At 41.2% G+C, this 17,204-nt stretch overlaps 2 protein-coding genes across 3 annotated transcripts in view; one reads left to right on the forward strand and one right to left on the reverse strand.

The window, feature by feature from the left end:
- Positions 1–17,204, reverse strand: part of KBTBD12 (kelch repeat and BTB domain containing 12) — a 41,157-nt gene that overhangs the window by 15,809 nt on the left and 8,144 nt on the right. Inside the window, exons 2-4 of the mRNA XM_021532134.2 lie at positions 15,693–16,827; positions 14,495–14,765; positions 11,164–11,314 (exon numbers count right to left, since the gene is read on the reverse strand). Coding sequence (XP_021387809.1) covers positions 11,164–11,314; positions 14,495–14,765; positions 15,693–16,762 — 1,492 coding nt within the window. The 5' untranslated portion in view covers positions 16,763–16,827. The remainder of the gene's footprint in view (positions 1–11,163; positions 11,315–14,494; positions 14,766–15,692; positions 16,828–17,204) is intronic.
- MGLL (monoglyceride lipase) overlaps positions 1–17,204 on the forward strand; it is a 104,096-nt gene that overhangs the window by 644 nt on the left and 86,248 nt on the right. The gene's annotated exons all lie outside the window — the stretch shown is intronic.

Here is a 17,204-nt window from a genome sequence, read left to right on the forward strand (position 1 = left end):
CCTCACATGTTACCAACAATTGTTTCCATTTGGTTAGTTTTCTTCAATAAATGAAAAATATTATACCTATCTCTTATGGCAAACTACACCTATTTCTTAAAGCAAATAAAATTCCTGTAACATACCCATCCAACACACAGGAGAGCCAGCTGAGTTATTAGCAACAAGCCCTACTGTTGAGTGGTTAATTGGGGTGCTTGAAGTCAGTATGCAGGATTGAAACAGAACCCAGTTTGCTTTTGCTGGGACAGGCTGCAGATGTACCTGAGATCCCTGTGCACACTGGAAACACTGTGCACTGACAGTACTTTACAAACTCTGCCTTTCCAAATCCCTTCCAGTGATCTAATCCACATTTTGAATTTACAGCCTTTGGTTCTTGGGCATTAATATGCTGACGTTCCCCCTGCAGGTTTTCCATCTGTGCCAATGGACACAATACCCTGTAATGAGCACTGATGGCATTCTTTTGTGCATGTGTGTGTTTGTGACTACTTTTAAACACAAAATGGCTGCAATAGGCAAGCCATTTCCACATGAAGGCTGGCATTCCCTATACACATGTAGGGCTGCTCAATTGTGCAAATCCAAAATGCATTGTAAGCATGTAATTATGCCCTTGCATATGCAAAGGGAAAGGACTGCAAGTGCAACCTGTGCTGGTTCAGCTGCTTTTAAAATATATTGTCCCTAGTGTTGTTAAGCTGATCTGTCAGAGAAATGAGCCCCTAGCGCTACAAGTTTTACTTGTATGATTTTCTATCTACCTCTTAAAATGGACCATGTTATTTTTTAAATCTCTTGTGCATTCTCCAGAAGTGTTTGGAAGAGGAAGCTCCCTATAAATGGGGACTGCAGTGCTCCAAATTTGCTAGCATAGTGTTCCTGATTTGCATTTTAGAGTCAGGCAAAGATAAAATCAGTTAAACCTGCATTAGAGCAGCAAAATTAAACTAAAATTCAGTGTCCACGATCATCAGCTGGAAATTTTCTTCTGGCTGAAATTAATTCAATATTTGAAATTGAAAATCTTCACCAAGTTTGGTTTTCATCTCCTTTTCCAGCACAGAGAGCCTTTACTTGCCTCAATACCCACCAGCAAGATCCTTGCAGTCTGTACTAGATACCCCTTAGTGTGTGCTTCCACAAGGCTGGCACCAAAATGTGTTCAGTATTAACACCCTCAATTAAAGCAGCATTTGCTCTGATGGGCTCCTCCTCTGAGGCTTGATTCACCTAAGAGAGCCGAGGTACAGGTTAACTGTAGTCATGGGATTTTGCTAATCATTTCCTTGTCAAAAAGGGAATCATCATCCTGCTGAACCTTTCTCATGATGGAGTCTCACTGAGCTATTCCTTGGGGTATTTCAGGATTCAGACATTTACTTACTGTATTGTTCTTTTCACCAGAAGCGTTATCCTCTCATGTGCTGACTTTTCCACTACTCCTTAATGCCTCATTGAAGAGGCGACTCTTAGGACAGGACAATATACCCCTTAATTTATCAAGAAAAATTCTAAGAGCTAATCAAATTTTTTAACTGATAAGGCTAATTAATTGCTTATCTTACATGGTTTGATTGTACAGCTTCCATTGACAGATTCATAGAATAGAGTGTGCACAACAATTTGCCCCCAGTCCAGACTGCAGTGTAATGCAGAGATTCTCAAGGCGGTTTTAACTGGGAACCTATAATATTAAAATTCCCCACAGACTAAATTAACCCTTTCAAGATACATCTTTGTGGTGCCAAAGACAGATGGCTGTTGGTTGTCAAGCTAAATATTTTTAAATTAGTTGTTACTGTACTCCACTGAAGAATATGCACTCACCCAAAAGAAAAGTCTTCATGTGAAAAATGAGAGTTCTTCTTCAATCAGAGGAATAAATGGTACCAGTTAGGGAAGGCATGCAGCATGTCAGAAACCAATAATTCAGGTGATTGCCTTATTATTTCAAGCAGGGAGAGGGAGGTGAACAAAATGGCCCTGAAATTTTCAAAAAGCATAATAGCCGTTTATTTCTTACCATGGTTTTATTGCCATTTTCTAAACAGAGAAACTGTGGGGCAAGGTAATATCTGTAAACGAAGATATTCAGCTGCCAGTCCAGGGGATCCACCACTAAATATTTTTCCTGTATAGTTATTGGAAAAGTAATTTTCCAGGACCTATTGGTGCATCTTTTCAAAGATTTCAGAGCTACTATATGTTTTCAAGCATTTATTAAACCTTCATGAGATGGCTTAAGCAATTTGTATTTAACCTCTTTTAATCCTGTCTTTATCAGAGACAGTCCTGAAGGTACAAAACATTTCCATTTTATTTAAAGCCTGCACAGCTATTTCAGCTAAATCCAATTTCATATTCAATTTACAATAGCAAAACTAAGTTCTCCACAAATAGAAAGGAAGAAGGAAGAATCAGAGGGGACTAAAATTTAATTTTCAAGCTTAGAAGAAGAGCATTATGGAAAACAAGAAATCATGAACTTCAACCTCCTCTCTTAAAGCAATTTAACTCTGAAAGGTTGCTAACAAAGGAGCTGAGGATATCAGACTCTCTGAACACTGTTTTTCTGTGTCCCCAGATGCAGTAGTTGAGAATTACTCCTGTGAGAAAGCGTATTTTTTTCCTCTATGGAAATGGATGTCTCAGGATTCTTTCCAAAGAACCGAATACAAAACCCAACAACAAAAAAAAAAGTCCCATATTTAAATCAATTCACATCTACAGCCAGGTGGAGGAATCTCACATTAACCAGGCTATTCATAATCTACGGTGTATATACCACGCAAGATTTCAAATTGGCAGAAAAAGCCCCCTTGCTATGTCAGACAACTCTGGCCACTTTCTGCTCCATCACTCAATCCAGATCATCCTGTCCCTCTGGCTTCTATATTCATTTTTATGAAACTATCAGGAATGCATGTGGAGACATGGGGAACTGTAGTTAAGACCACAAAGACTGTCTTTATCTCAGGTTCTCTGGATAGAACAGCTGGAAAACTGAGCTCATGCTCTGCTCCTACAGGAGCCTTTACATGAAATGGGGGTGACATTTAGGGAGCAAAGGCAGGGTGTAGAAGAGAACATAGGGGTTTAGATCATTTGAGGGACACTCCTGTGCCAAGTGATCCATCAGCAGTGTATGGTGTACTTGAGATTGTGTCTTAAACCCCCCAAAACTATAGATGGATCAGTAAAACACCTGGTCACAGCCTCCTGGCAGTCCCAGCAGGTGTGCCAAGGGCAGCAATGCCCATTTCCATGCCCATGATGTGGGGAGGGTACTTTGTTAAGCCAGACTCATTAACAGAGCAGGTGAATTCAACCCCACCTGGTTCAGTTCTCTGCCTAAAGCTCAATTATGTGTCCTTTGTGCAGGGAAGATGGATTTCTCACTGGGAGTCTTAAACATTTCTGTCATTATCACATTGATCATACGAGAAGATTGAATCCCAGAACTCAGTCTTCCCACCCTTACAAAATACATCCTTTCAACACGTTAGGCTTTTTACAATTGCACTTTTCCTAAGAGATATTTCAGATACCTCCTAGGAGATATTTCAGATGCTACTGAAGGGCTAAAAAAAAACAACCCAGTGAAGCCACCTTTGTGTTCCCCAACCCACTAATGGTTGAGAGTTCTCCATATCACACGTGGATTAAGTCTGCCATTAAACATACTTTCAAGGGCATTCTATAAGCAGTGGTACTAATGGACTGTAAATTTAACATGAAGCTCCCTTAGTAAAATAAGTATATACATAAAGTGCGTGATCTTTATTAAGAAGTCAGGATAAAGAAGACAAGCCTTTGATGCAAGGAGGCAAGGCAGGGCAGGTGATGTGATTAGCACACCATCAGCATTTCAGTGAGGCACAGTTCTGTGCCATGCTCTACCCACACAATGCTGGTGGCTGGCTGAAGGCAAACAACCAGCTTGGGCTGGGTTCAGCTGCCTCTCCCTTACCCCACACTCATTGCAGAAGACCAAATGCAGTTTAGAGCCACATCAGCCTTCATTACAGCACAGCCTTCCAGCACTTGGGGAGAAGGGCTATAAGTGATGGTGAGGTGGTAAAGAGTCACTGTCAATAATTAGTTCAGCAGGTACAAAGGCAATAAATAACTGCTTTAAATACCTCTGAATATTTCTATAGGAGTGAGCCTGACATGCAGTTGAATTACAAGAAATAGGGAACATTCCAACATGCACTGATTTCACACATGTCACTGACACAAAGCAGGCACTGGCACAGAGGAATTGCACTTCTATGTCTCATCCTCACCAAGCTCTTATGGAATTAAATTTGCCAGGCAGACAAGCCCAACAGTGACAATTCCTTTTCCTCCAGGAAAAGCACACAGACATAAGTCTAGACTGCTCATTGCATAGACAGGATGGTTGAACAAAATAACACCCACAAGGTGCCTGAGGGTCCACACAGGACTGTGCCCCATCGAGACTACCAGATTCACACCACATAATTTGGTTTCCCCACCAACAGACACCTGAAATTAGACATGCACTACTGTCTCAGACAGGGCAGTGTATCAGGGAACAAGAGCAGAGCTACTTCCAAAGGGAACTTGAGCCAGCTCACCATGAGGGCACAGCTGCACAGCGCCAGGGCAATTGCAGGAGGCCCTACCTGCAGTGTCAGGCAAAGGCACAGAAGGAATTTACCCCCCAGACCTGTATTTAACTGATGCTCCCAGACCAATGGGCAAAAGGGGTGGGCAGAGGTCCCAGGTGATGCTGTTCAGGATGATCAAGAGTTGTTAGTGCCCTCAGGGTACAGACAGTGTTATTTTTATCCTATAACTGAGTCCTCAGATCACAGTACCAAGCAACATGTGCTCTTAGTAGTGCCTCTTTGAATTTTTACCAAAGGAACCTGGGTAATGGTAAAAAAAAGTAGCTCTTCAACAAGCAAATGAAATCCAAGATTTGTCTCCTGTAAAGTAATTCATTATTAAATTGATCTCTGGAATGCACAATGAATTTAATAGTGCTAATCTCTTATGGAACATTTCCCTTCATTACCAGCACTCAAGCCGAGTCTCAGTAGTTATATTTCTCTCTCATTCTCTGCTAAGCAGGGCTGCATGGCAGAGAAATGGAGGAGCCATAAAGCAGCCCTGGCAGGCACTTCCAAAGATGAAACCAAGCAGCACTGTCATCCTCTGCTAACCCAGGGCACAGCAGATGAGGTAATGCAGCTTGTAGAAGATTGATTAGAAGCAGGGCTGGAAAAACAGATTATTGTCTTCCTAAGTGTGGTCAATCTTTCAGTTTTAACTTCTTTTCTTATAAAATGCCTTTTCTGACTTCCTTTGAAAATCCTTAAGTGCGTAGAAAGCAGTTTCAGTCTCATCTATCAGACTAATTTATCTGCCTATTTTTGTTCCTTCATGTACATGGACATTTTGGAGGCTGTTGCACAGGTATAAAAGCTCAGAATCAGACCCATAAGCTGCTACTTGTCAGAAATCCAAAGCATATTTATAAATAGACATGTTTATTTTAAAAGAAAGTGTTTTTTTAAATGCACAGTTAATAGTCAAGTATGAAAGCTAAAATGTCTCCTTCCAGCTCCTCCTACACACGCTTTCTTTTCCAGAGACCCCAAAGTACATGTTCAAGTAAGTATTTTATGATCAAGACATTCAGTATTTAATTGAACCTCATTTAACTGTTTAAAACTTTTAAAAGAAGCTTTCAGCAAGAGCCCAGGGGGAAAAAGCCCAAGTTGTAAGAGGTAAGATGCCAGTCTGGGGAGGATAAAAATTCTTTGGTTCCTAAATCTTCCCTACAAGGATTTGTCATCCAAGTCCGTCAATACATTATTATTTATAAAGCAAGAATTATACAGTATAAAAACAACACATGGTTAAAGCTGTCATAGTGATACAACTTTTTTTTTACCAGTGACCTGTATTTCAGAGACACTCATTCTACTGAGTGTGTTTTCACATAAGTAATTAATATGGCATTCAAATTGATTCATTTGGATAAATTTTCCTAATTTCTATGTTGGCTGTGATAAGTTTTTAGAGACGTAGCTGCAAAGGATATTTTTTTTTAAGTGAGAAATTAAAAATGCACGACCTTAAATAGAGCCCTCCCATCTGGTTTTCTTCCAAAAGTGTCTCAATTGCCTCTGTCATTAACAACACAATACTGCTCTTTCTTGGGCTTTCCAACAAATATAGTTATGTTCCTGGGAAAATATGGAGAGAAAGAGCTGGGACCACTTAAAAGAGATTAATAGGAGAAAGAATTTTGAGCCTTAGGAAATGCTGTTCATTTACTTATGAGGATTATGTATGGTGTATAAATAGCATGAGATTCTCTAGGAGCATCACACAACAAACAGACAGTTATGTTGCAGGATTACTGATTAAGACATACAGTACAGGTTCCTGAACAATGCTATTACTCAGACCAAAAACTCTGATCTACTTCTCATGTTCCTTCCATCAGCTTGACTCTAAAATAACTCCATTCAAGTCATTAGGGTTTTACATGCTGGAGCTGGCAATTAGTCTGGGAAGGGTTTTTGGACAGTGACTACATACTCTGTGCTGTGCCAATAGGACTCTTCAGAAATTAACACTTCAAAGCCTAAGCATCAGCTTCTGATCTGGGTGAGAATAAAATGATCTTAACACAACTGCCATCAGCAGACTACTTACTACAAATTTACACCTACATGGATGAGAACAAAAATTAGACTTGCCTATCAAAGAGTCTGCTACTTCACTTTATTCAAAGCTAGTAGTCCATCAATTCTTTCTGCTTCATATTTATGATAAAAATTGCATTTATACATCACAGACATTAGAGAGGATCAACTTTCTCTGCAGTGATTTTTCATTAATGCTCTAGAGTCCCTCAATGTACTGACGCCTGTGTAAGGGATCCTGTTGGAAAGAGCTGGCAACCTTACTTCATTTAAGGGCTTTGTTTTCAAGACTTGCTTGAAAGAAATCTTATTTCTCTGCATCACTCTCTGCCCAGCTACAACTACCTCTTTATTTCATGTTTTTCTTCCTGGGAAGCAGGGTGTGGTCCTCGAGGCATACAGAAGATATCTTGCATTTACCTATTTCCACCTTGCCTCCCTTCCTTTCCTTTCTTTGTCTCCAGCAGCCCCCAGTGGACCTCCTTAGCTGGCTGCAGGATGCCTGTGGAGATGATGCATCCCAAAAGGAACAGGAATGGTAGGAGAAGTGGGGGATCTCTGTTGGAACCCAAGCAGTGCCATTCCATGCTTCTGAATGGCCCCTTCACAGAGCATCCCCTGAGTGGGGCTGCACAGGAGCCTGCTAGATGTCCAAGTTCTGTGCACACACACTCCACCATGAGAAACTCCCATCAGGATTAGGGAGCACATCAATAGCAGAGACAAAGTCTCTCTCTCATTTATAGCACAAAAGCTTAGTCATTATGCCTGAGCTATCTCTGAGGCCACTACATGAGAACAATCTATCATCTGTCACAGTTGAGATAGCCCAAATACACAGAGCATCACCACACATTTTCAGAAGGCTTTAAGCATTCCCCTGTACACAGTAACACCTTACCTCATCAGAAGGCTTCAGGTGTCTGCCCATGCAGAGTGACATCATTCCACTCCAGAAGGCTGCAGGGGTCTGCCCTTCTTGTTCTTCAGCCCAGCCTTTTATCCCCTCATGTTCCTGCAGTGCCCCTGTGTGCCCTCTGTTCCCTTTGGTGGTTGCTCAGAGCACCTGGGCACTCCCTGGCTCATTGCTGCCAGTGCTGCTCACCTGCTGCTCACAGCTGTGACACTGGGGATGAGCCCAGCCCACTCCAAATAACCACAAACTCTGCCTACAATGATCTTCTTCAGAATGTGTCTTTTTGCACAAATCACCTTTGACAGCATCTTTCTAGACTCCCAGAGTTCCTGACACCCATTATGAAGCTGGGTGATGTCCAAGGGATCCACAGCTTTGGGGAGCCTACAGTGGTTTTACCACCCTCATGACAGTTGCTATTCTTTGCTCTGTTACTATCAACCTCTATTCTTTCCATTCCCATTCTCTCCTGAACATCATCTCCATGATCCATATCAGACAGATTAGGAACACTTTCACTGCCTTCCTCTCAATGCCATGAACTGCCCATTCCCCTAGCTGGATTACCATCACAATTATGTCCAAAGGGGAACTGGATCCACCTCACAGCCCAGGGTAACATGAACCTGTCACCACAGACAAACCCTGGAAGGAAACTTTTCTCTGTGAGGTTTAATTACAGTTGGCAAGTGTGAGTTTACAGCTGGAGATGAGGCTGTGTGTGATGTCTGCAGAATAAGATGCCAGTATCATGTCTGTATCACTGTTTCCAGCCACAGTTCATTTGGAAATTGCTTCATCACTTTGAGAGGTCCTGGAAAATGCTTTAATCTCTCTACAGAGTTTTCAGACTATGATGACATTTAGCAACCATTGCCTTCTTAATTTTAACAGATAAATCTCTTTTGCCACCCATAGTCTTGCAGGTGGATTTAAACCAGCATATTCAAAGGCAGAATTTGTTGACCAAGGATTTTTGGCTCAGACTTGTCTTTAAATTAAAAACTTAGTTGTAATATTATCTGACTTCTGAAGAAAACAAGACTTATGCAATTATATGTGTGGTCTATATCTGCATTTAGATTGTTTTCTCTACCTTACATAGCTTTGTGCTTGTTGGCCAGTTTCAATGAAATTTTGCAGATTTATGTATGTTAAAGTTCTTACAAGGTTTGTGAAAACTGGCAGTGAGGAGGTTGTGAAAGCAGCCCAGACCTAGGTCAAAATGTCTCTTTGCAACTGATATTCCTGCTACCTGATGGTAACTGATCTGTGTCTGCACTTGCTGCAGTTACACCTTGAGTGGGCAGAGCATCAGAAGGGAGGCAGGCTCAGAAATGTAATGGTAAAAATAGCCCAATCTTTCTCAAAAATCTGCTGCTTGGAACAGTGTGTGAGCTTAGTTACCCTTGGTATAAATCACAAGCAAGTTTGTCCATTACAGTGAAATTACCCCGGATTTACACTGTTAAAACTGAGAACAAGCACTGCCTTTATGAATGTTTAGTTAGACTAAACAAGAGTGGCAAGAGTGGCAAGAGTGGCAAGAGTGAAGGGTCCAATGCAGCAAACTATTAACCTAAGCATTAAGTGCATTGGTTCCCCCAGGAATAGGCTCAAATAAAGACTGCCATGGGATGGTGTGTAAACCAGCAAAATGATGGAGACAAAGCAAAACCCTGTTACCACCCATGTTCAGATCAGTTTGTAGCAAAGGTTTTCTCTCACACACACAGAGAATTATTGGTATTGGCCAGCAGGTAATTCAATCTAGTGTTCATCTCCATGAATACTGCAGCAGTGGCTGCTACACCAAGGCTTTTTATTTTTTTTAATTAGCAAAATGCTTCTGAAGGTCCATGAGACCATGAACTTTCTTCAATGCCATTCAAACAGGCATGTTTTGGATTTAAAGCTGTGTTTTGTGTTCAATCTGTACAGTTCACTACTGTAATCACTCACATATGCTTCTTGCTTTGTGAGATTTTGAGGGAAGAAATTGGATGGTTTTCCCCATTAGCCACTCCTTTTCCTTGTGCCAGTATCAGGCTTGCTGGGAAGAAGACTGTCCATTTGTTTTATCACACAGATCCCAAGGCAGCTGCTTTTTTTTGTTCCCTGACTCCCTGTGTCATCACAGCCTTCGAGGTCTTGATCTTGGAGCACTTCTTATTGAGACACATGAATGCTGCTGTTCTCTTCCCAGCTATTCCAGCTGCTTCTGCTGCCCCATTAGAGCATCAGTGTCAGTATAAATAATTATATGTATTTAACCTTTTTCAGAGCACAAAGTCTCCATGTTTTCAAAGCACCTTTGAACCTGGGCAGGCAACACTGTCATTATTTAACAGCACACTGACATTCTCTATCACTAACCTTTGACAATAATGACCCAACTTTCTGTTTGTAAAACTCACTTTTCTATATGGGCTTCTTTCACCCTTCCTCCTGGTTGTGCCTATGGACCTCTCTCAAATCACTTAAGAGAAAGAAGTTTCTCTAAAAGAAGACAAATGCAGCATTAAAACCATTTTCATCTTCTGCTTCAAAGACACCTTTCCTGCATAGCTCCCTTTCTGTGTTATGAGCCAGGAACAAACTGCTTTATCCCTGGTATGTAACAACCCAGACAAAGCCAGAACACCCTGATACAGGAGGTATATTAAGCTGATAAGACTGTATTTTTGTGTTCACTTTGATAAGCTTGTAAGCAGGAGTAGTTTGAAACAGAGGGGGTTGAAATGTCCTGAGGTGCTGATAGAATTGCTGCTTTCTTCATGCCTAAAGCTGCCCGTGAGACCATGGGAGCATAAAAGGACATGAATCACTCACAGCCCACCTGTAGATTGACTAGATGAACTTTTTTCCCCCCTTTCTCCAAGAACTTTACAGTCATATATCTATCTACAATAAGATTTTGGGGCAAAAGATTTTGGGGTAGGTAGGAGATTATTGAACTCATTTGCACAGCTTGTAAAACTTTTGGTCAAAGTTCTGTTTTGAAACCAAAAACCTCAAAGGATTCTTAGCAAAAACTGCTAAGAAATATTTAGATTTTTTCTAAAAAGTCACTATGGTGAGGTAGGTGGAAGAGAAGTATTCGCTGAGTTTTGTCAGGAGACACTCATGACATTGATTTTGGGAAATCAAAATTTTCTTTATGCCTTTCCTTCATGATGCTGCATATATTCCTTAGCATTTCACTGCTCACCTGTGAAATGGTGCTTCAAGGCTTCTCTACTCACCTTTTAAAATTCATTATTATTTATGGCACTCACTGACACCCCAAAGAAAAATATCTGAAAAAGTGAAGTATCTTTGTTTCACGAATCCAGAACACGTCATATTCACATAATTCAATCCACATAAATTACAGAAGGAAGAAATACTGTGTGGGGAACAAATAACTTCAGGAAAATACTCTCCATTTAGCACAAGGCACTTTGTCCTACAGTATGTAACAAAGGGTGAGATATTTCACTTCACAAAGGCAAATTGCTGGAAAGAAGAAAAAGTCATGGTGCTATCTGTTAAAAATCTGTTTCCTCTTACCCAAGACATAAATCTCCCCATTGACTACGGCTGTGCTGAAGCGGTACTTGGAGAACTTCATCGGAGCTCTTTCCATCCATTTGTCTTGGCCCGGGTCGTACCGAAACGTTCTGTTACTTAATCGATCCGGCTCCTCGTCAGGCAGATCCATCTGCATGAAATATGACAGCCATATAATAACACAACATTTGGAGCCCTCCACGCATGCCTGCAGGCAATTAATCACAGCAGACAGCTCGGCAGATAAATAGCACAAACACATCAATTACAGCTGTGGGGGATTGTACTCCCCAGGGTTTGCCAGCACCCATGGCTGGGAGTCTGCTCTAGAAGGAAAATGAATAAGTGGGTATTTACATCCTGCAGCAACAGAGCCAAGGATTTGGGTCCTAACAATACATTCAGGATTAGGGTTAGGGTGAAGGTTCCCAGCTCTGGAAGAACATAGCTCCTTCCACAAGGCTGCTGTACTGTCCTAATAATAATGAGGGAAAACCATTCTGTCTTTTTTTCCCTGACTAATGTTGAAATCTGTTTCCACTATTACTCAGACCGTACCATGCATCTCAGTCAGGTACTTAGCTGGCCTTTCTCAGTCCTATATATATATATATACATATATACATATATATATATATATATATGTATGTATGTGTGTATATATATATGTATATTTATATATGTTTATATATCTAATCCTAATAAACATTTGCATATTTATTTAGTCAACCCAACCATAGTAATGTTGTTGTTCAACAGCTGTAACTTCAATAGTTTTCATAATAAGCTCCTAACCCCCTCACCATATCTTTGCTGCCATAACACTTTTTATACTCACTCCTACTCCTCTTGTTCTCTCTAATCTTCTTCCCTCTTCTCTGCCTGTCTTATACAATGCATGGAATTCAGATGCTGTTTTCTGGGTATGACACCCTTGAATGTTAGCAGTGGGATGTGGAGGGAGGATTCTGAAATATTTTGGGATGAAAGTTTTCACATAGAAATAGTGAGAAGGAGAGAAATACTTTGCTTACTTGTGATGGCGTTACATGTGTCCTTGTTTTCTTGTTATTTTTCTTTCCCAAAAGACCTTTCCAACACTAATGCCATGGACAAGATAGTAGGAGGCAAACTAGAGAGTAAATATAAAGCCCCTTGGTTATTTCCTGTAAGTGCCCGGGGCATGTTCTTTCTCTGTGGTAAGTGTGAAACGCTAATTTATTCACTGAAAGAGGGGTATTTGAAAGCTGAGTATTTTCAGCACAGACTAAACATGTACTTAGGAGAAGACACCACTTGACATGCTGTAAATTCACATCCAACCTCATTTTTGTGGTGACATTCTCCTTGGAGTGCACCCTGTTCTCTCTGTGTACAGAAAACATAACTTCCAGTAGCCCTTCTCTGTGTCTCAGGCGTCTGAAATCTTCCTGTCAGCCTCACCAGACACTTTTCTTCTCTTTTAACAGCCCCCAGTTAGCAAGGCTGGAGTCACTTTGGGTTTTAACTGTGCTGGCATCAGGGGCCAGACCAATGCTGAGCAGAGAAGCGCTGCTATGAGCGAGTCCTTGCTCTCCTGAGCTGTTATTTTATGTCCTGGCTTGACTTGTCTTGTCTTACTTCAATTACAAAGCCTGAGTGGGAAGGGTATTTTTTCTGCCCTGTAATGGACACATGCATTCAGGGCAGTCTGTCAATGCTGTTGTTAGTGTTTGTTCAGGACTGACAGAACATTCAGTGCTGCTCCAGCACAGGGACAGCCCCTGGCTTGGCCAGTGCTTTGGCTTCCCCAGTGCAGCTGTGGTAACCCCACAGATGCAATCACTGCATCTGACAGGGGGAAGGTGGATGCTACCAGAAGAATTCAGCACTCTGTAGTGCAGGTCTTAAAGCACTTTTTTGAGTACTTTAGCCAATTTATTCTGGTCTGTGCAGGTACATCATAATCTTACAAAGCTGTGAGGTTTGATCAATCGCTGTTAATCTGCTAGTCTCAAACCTACTTCTATATAAACTGAGACACCCATGCATTGTTACTGATAGTACTGGTAGGCAGGTATTCACTTTAGGTGGGTTTAAAAAATTATTCTTGGCTCAATATTCCTGACTTGTGCTTCTAAGCCACTTTTCCCGCTCACAGTCTGTTCTGTAAAAAACCTTAACAAAGCTGGTTGTCTGACTTCAACATCTATCTTTGTTATATGACATATCTTTCAGTTCAAGTTTTTTTTTTACAGACAGATTGTTTCTAGATTGTGTCTTTACACATGAGATACCCTTGAACAGTTGTTTCTGTGTCAGAAATACTCTCTGATCTTTTTGTTGCCTCCTTGGGGACTCCCACACTCAAAATATTCAAAGAGGTGGAAATCTTGTTAGCTGACTGCATCACATTTTTAAATACTTTAAACAATTATTTATTTCAAGAGGACAGAAACTACTGAGTTGTGATGACAGTCTGAACATATTGCAACGAGGATTACAGATTCTCCACTTCATTGTCAAGTGCATGTGGGGCTTTTTCCTGAGCACTCAAATTAGAAATTCACCAATCAATCAATAAAAATGGGCTAGACTCTGAAAAAAAAGATATTTTGCACTGGGAGCAACTGGAGAGAGTGAGCAGTGCACTTGACATCCATCTTCCTTGTAGCATAGCTCTGTATAATCCCTGTACTACTGAACAAGTATCAGTGGCCCCGTTGAAAATCCTTGTAAAAACTTTACACGGCCAAGCAATGCAACAGAAATAAATAAATGGATTTGTTAGAGGACTCTGTTTCCCAGGGAATGCTTTGAATTTTCAATTAAAATGTAATGCCATGAAAATCAAGTAAATTAACTATAGTTAACCAAGAAATCTTCCTGAGGAATCAAGGTGAACTTTAAATATCATTTATAAATCTGTCCCTGAAGTGTACCTGTGTACATGGTTTTTGAAGACAGGGCACAGTTAAGGGTCCCTGTATGATTAAATGCCATTATTTATTATATCTAGAAAAATTAGGAAGGTGGTAAATAAGGAACAGAAAGGATGGAACCTATAATGACAAAGGAGATGTATTTTAAACTGTAGCCCACTCTCCCCATCTCTGTGAATAAAAACTGCCCTTCCTGAAGTTGGTATTTACATTGAGTATGGCATAGAGGGATATTATTCTTCTTCACCCTATTTGGTTTTTCTACAGAATATATTTAATCAGAGGAATGTGAGCAACTTATTCTTCTGTTATCACTGATGAATTTTCCCATGGAAAGAAGCACTGTAAAATTACACAACAGTTCTTGTTAGTACACAAAGCAAACGAAGTAAATGGGCACAATTCTCAACCTGTGGTGTCCATCCACCCAGCACGTACAGCTTGTCCTTCACTGTCACCACCACGTGGCAGGCCAGTGGCACAGGCAGAGGTGCCGTGCTTCTCCAGGTGCCTTGCTCCATGGAATACTTCTCCACACAGTTTGTCACCAGATACTGATTTTTCTCTTTCATCTGCCCTCCTATTACATAGAGGTCGTTGTGGGCAGTGCCCAGTGCGTAGAGCTCACGGAGCTGAGTGGTGCACAGACTGTGCCAAAAGTGGTTTCCTCGTTGGTGGTATCTGTAGGAAAACCACAGCTGTAAATGCCCTGGTTCACCCCGGTCCCATCAGCCTGTTTGGAAATGTTACCCCCTTTAATTGTCACTGTTTACTCAATACAATGACAAGAGGAGCTCTCTCCTTCACAGCGAACTTATAAAATCCAGCCCAATGTTTGCAAGATCAAGCATTTTTAGTATGAGGAATCCTAGGTGTCCTTTCAAAGATATTTTACCCTAATTAAGGTAAGAAGTCACTTATTTCTGCATGTGCTTCTCAATGACAATTTCTGCTGAAATTAGTGGGAGCAGTGAGAACTCAACACTTCTGAAAAGAATGCCACTTCACCTGCCTCACTATGAATTTATTTCCTCAAGTATAGGCATTTGCATTTGAAAATGCTGTCACAATTTAAAAATTTGATCTGTAATCCAGGAAATGTCTGGTTTTCTTTAAAATGTGTGCATAGGATATGAGCAAAAATAGAATGAGGTTTTTGAGCTACCTATCATTATATTTAATCTATGAAGCACTATCATCAACATCAACAGAGAAGCACGTTTTCTCTGTGTTACTGGGCTCATTGGACCATCACTTGGCTCACTTCCCCCTGCTAATGACCTAGAAAAGAAGTATCCAAGGAAAATACTGAGATCTGATGAAAGAGAATATAAAACCTACATGCATTGATCTAATTGAGCTCATTTACTCAGAGATACCACAAGAGTAGCTCCTCATTCTTTCAGAAGAATTTGGTTGTATGTATATAACTCAGAGCTGTAAAAATAAGTTGTGACAAATTGATCAAAGTAGTCAAAATCTGTAAGAAAAAAAAATCAAGTGAAAAATGTTTTGTGTAATGGTCTTTTTTCTTTTTTGTCCCTAGGAACATTATTTAGATTTAAAAATTTTTAAATAATTAGGGGATTTCTGAGAGAGGGTACACACCTATAAATTTCAATGTTCCTGCTCCTTTGTCTAGACATTTTGATGGCGCTTGCCTCGCCTGCCACAATGATGTCATTTTTCTCAGTGACAACACCGGTGCAAACACATCCCAAGCCCTCTCCATACTTCGGGGAGGAAATGAAGTACGTTTTTCGTGTTGCAGGAGCGTAACAAAAGCTGGCATCTGCATAGCTGCCATGCCTGGACCTGATGCCAAGGGAGTTGTTGCCGATGCAGAGCAGGAGATCCGTAGTCTCCATGCCGTACCTCAGGCTGAGGGAAGGGTGGCTGGACAGCTGGATGGTTTTCAGTGCTTCCTCGAACATATCATTGCATTCTGAATTGCACAGAATAATTGTGTTCCTTTTCCGGGCTTCCACAAGAAAAGAGGGGCTGACAAGCACCAGTCTCACTTGCTTGAGGAGCTCAACAAGGTGTTCTAAACGTGACTCTCTGCTGTGCTTGACCCATCTAATGACGAGGTCCAGAATGCTCTCCTCCCTGGAAATATTCAGGTCATCTGATTTGATGAGAGTCAGCAGCTGCTGGAACTCAATCTCTAGAATTTCTTCCTGCAAGCTCACCTCAGCAAAATGCTGATACATGTATTTCCTCGCTTGGTCACATAAATCTTCCGCCCCGATGTGGTTTGCAAAGTAATAGATGCCCACACAGTTGGAAGCATCCATGTGGTCCATCATGTACTTCTGGCACATATTGCACACCTCTTCCATCTGCATGAAGAAGGCGGCGAGGGCGACAGTCTGCACGTTGTGGCTGGTGAGGCGCAGCTCGGCGCTGTACACGTAGTGCAGGATCACGGACACGCTCTCGGCAGAGATGTCGTGCAGCACCACCTCCCTCTGCGTGCACTCTGCCAGGCCACACGTGAACATGGCTCTGAAATAGGCGCTGAAGGCAGCCAGCACCACCTTATGGCAGGGGAATTTCTCTCCCTCTGCAACCAGCACCACATCGATTATCTGTGTTGATTCCTTCATCCTCTTTACTTGCTCCAATAAAGTCAAGCTGTGGCGCTGCTTTCTCTTCTCCTCAGCCTTGCGATCCATGGTTGATCTCCAAACCACCTCTCTTTAAATATCCTCAGAACTAAAGGTCTTCATGGGGAATGTATCTAGACATAGAAGCATAATATTGTTCAATAAGAGCAAACTATTGGGCAAATGAATGTTGCTGTGATTGCCTAAAGTTAATAATCGGTATGGTGTGATATGAATCAATAAGGTATAAATATGGTGCAAAATTATGGTGAAATCTCGGGTTCAAGGCCTCCAAGACAAAATATAATAAAAACCAACACTTCAAATGACCTTCAGTATTCAATACCTACCCCCAAATTCTGTGATTATTTAAAGACTATTTCAGACTTCCTTCAAAGCAGCCTTTTTCAACTGCCTTCTCCCTCTTTTCCCTGATTCTGATACACAGGCTATAAAAATTGAGCTGAGAGAGTCAATGCAGTGTTGTGGGTAGAGGCAGATTTTACCACCA

This window comes from Lonchura striata, chromosome 12 (assembly GCF_046129695.1).
Source record: "Lonchura striata isolate bLonStr1 chromosome 12, bLonStr1.mat, whole genome shotgun sequence".
Classification (NCBI taxonomy): domain Eukaryota; kingdom Metazoa; phylum Chordata; class Aves; order Passeriformes; family Estrildidae; genus Lonchura; species Lonchura striata.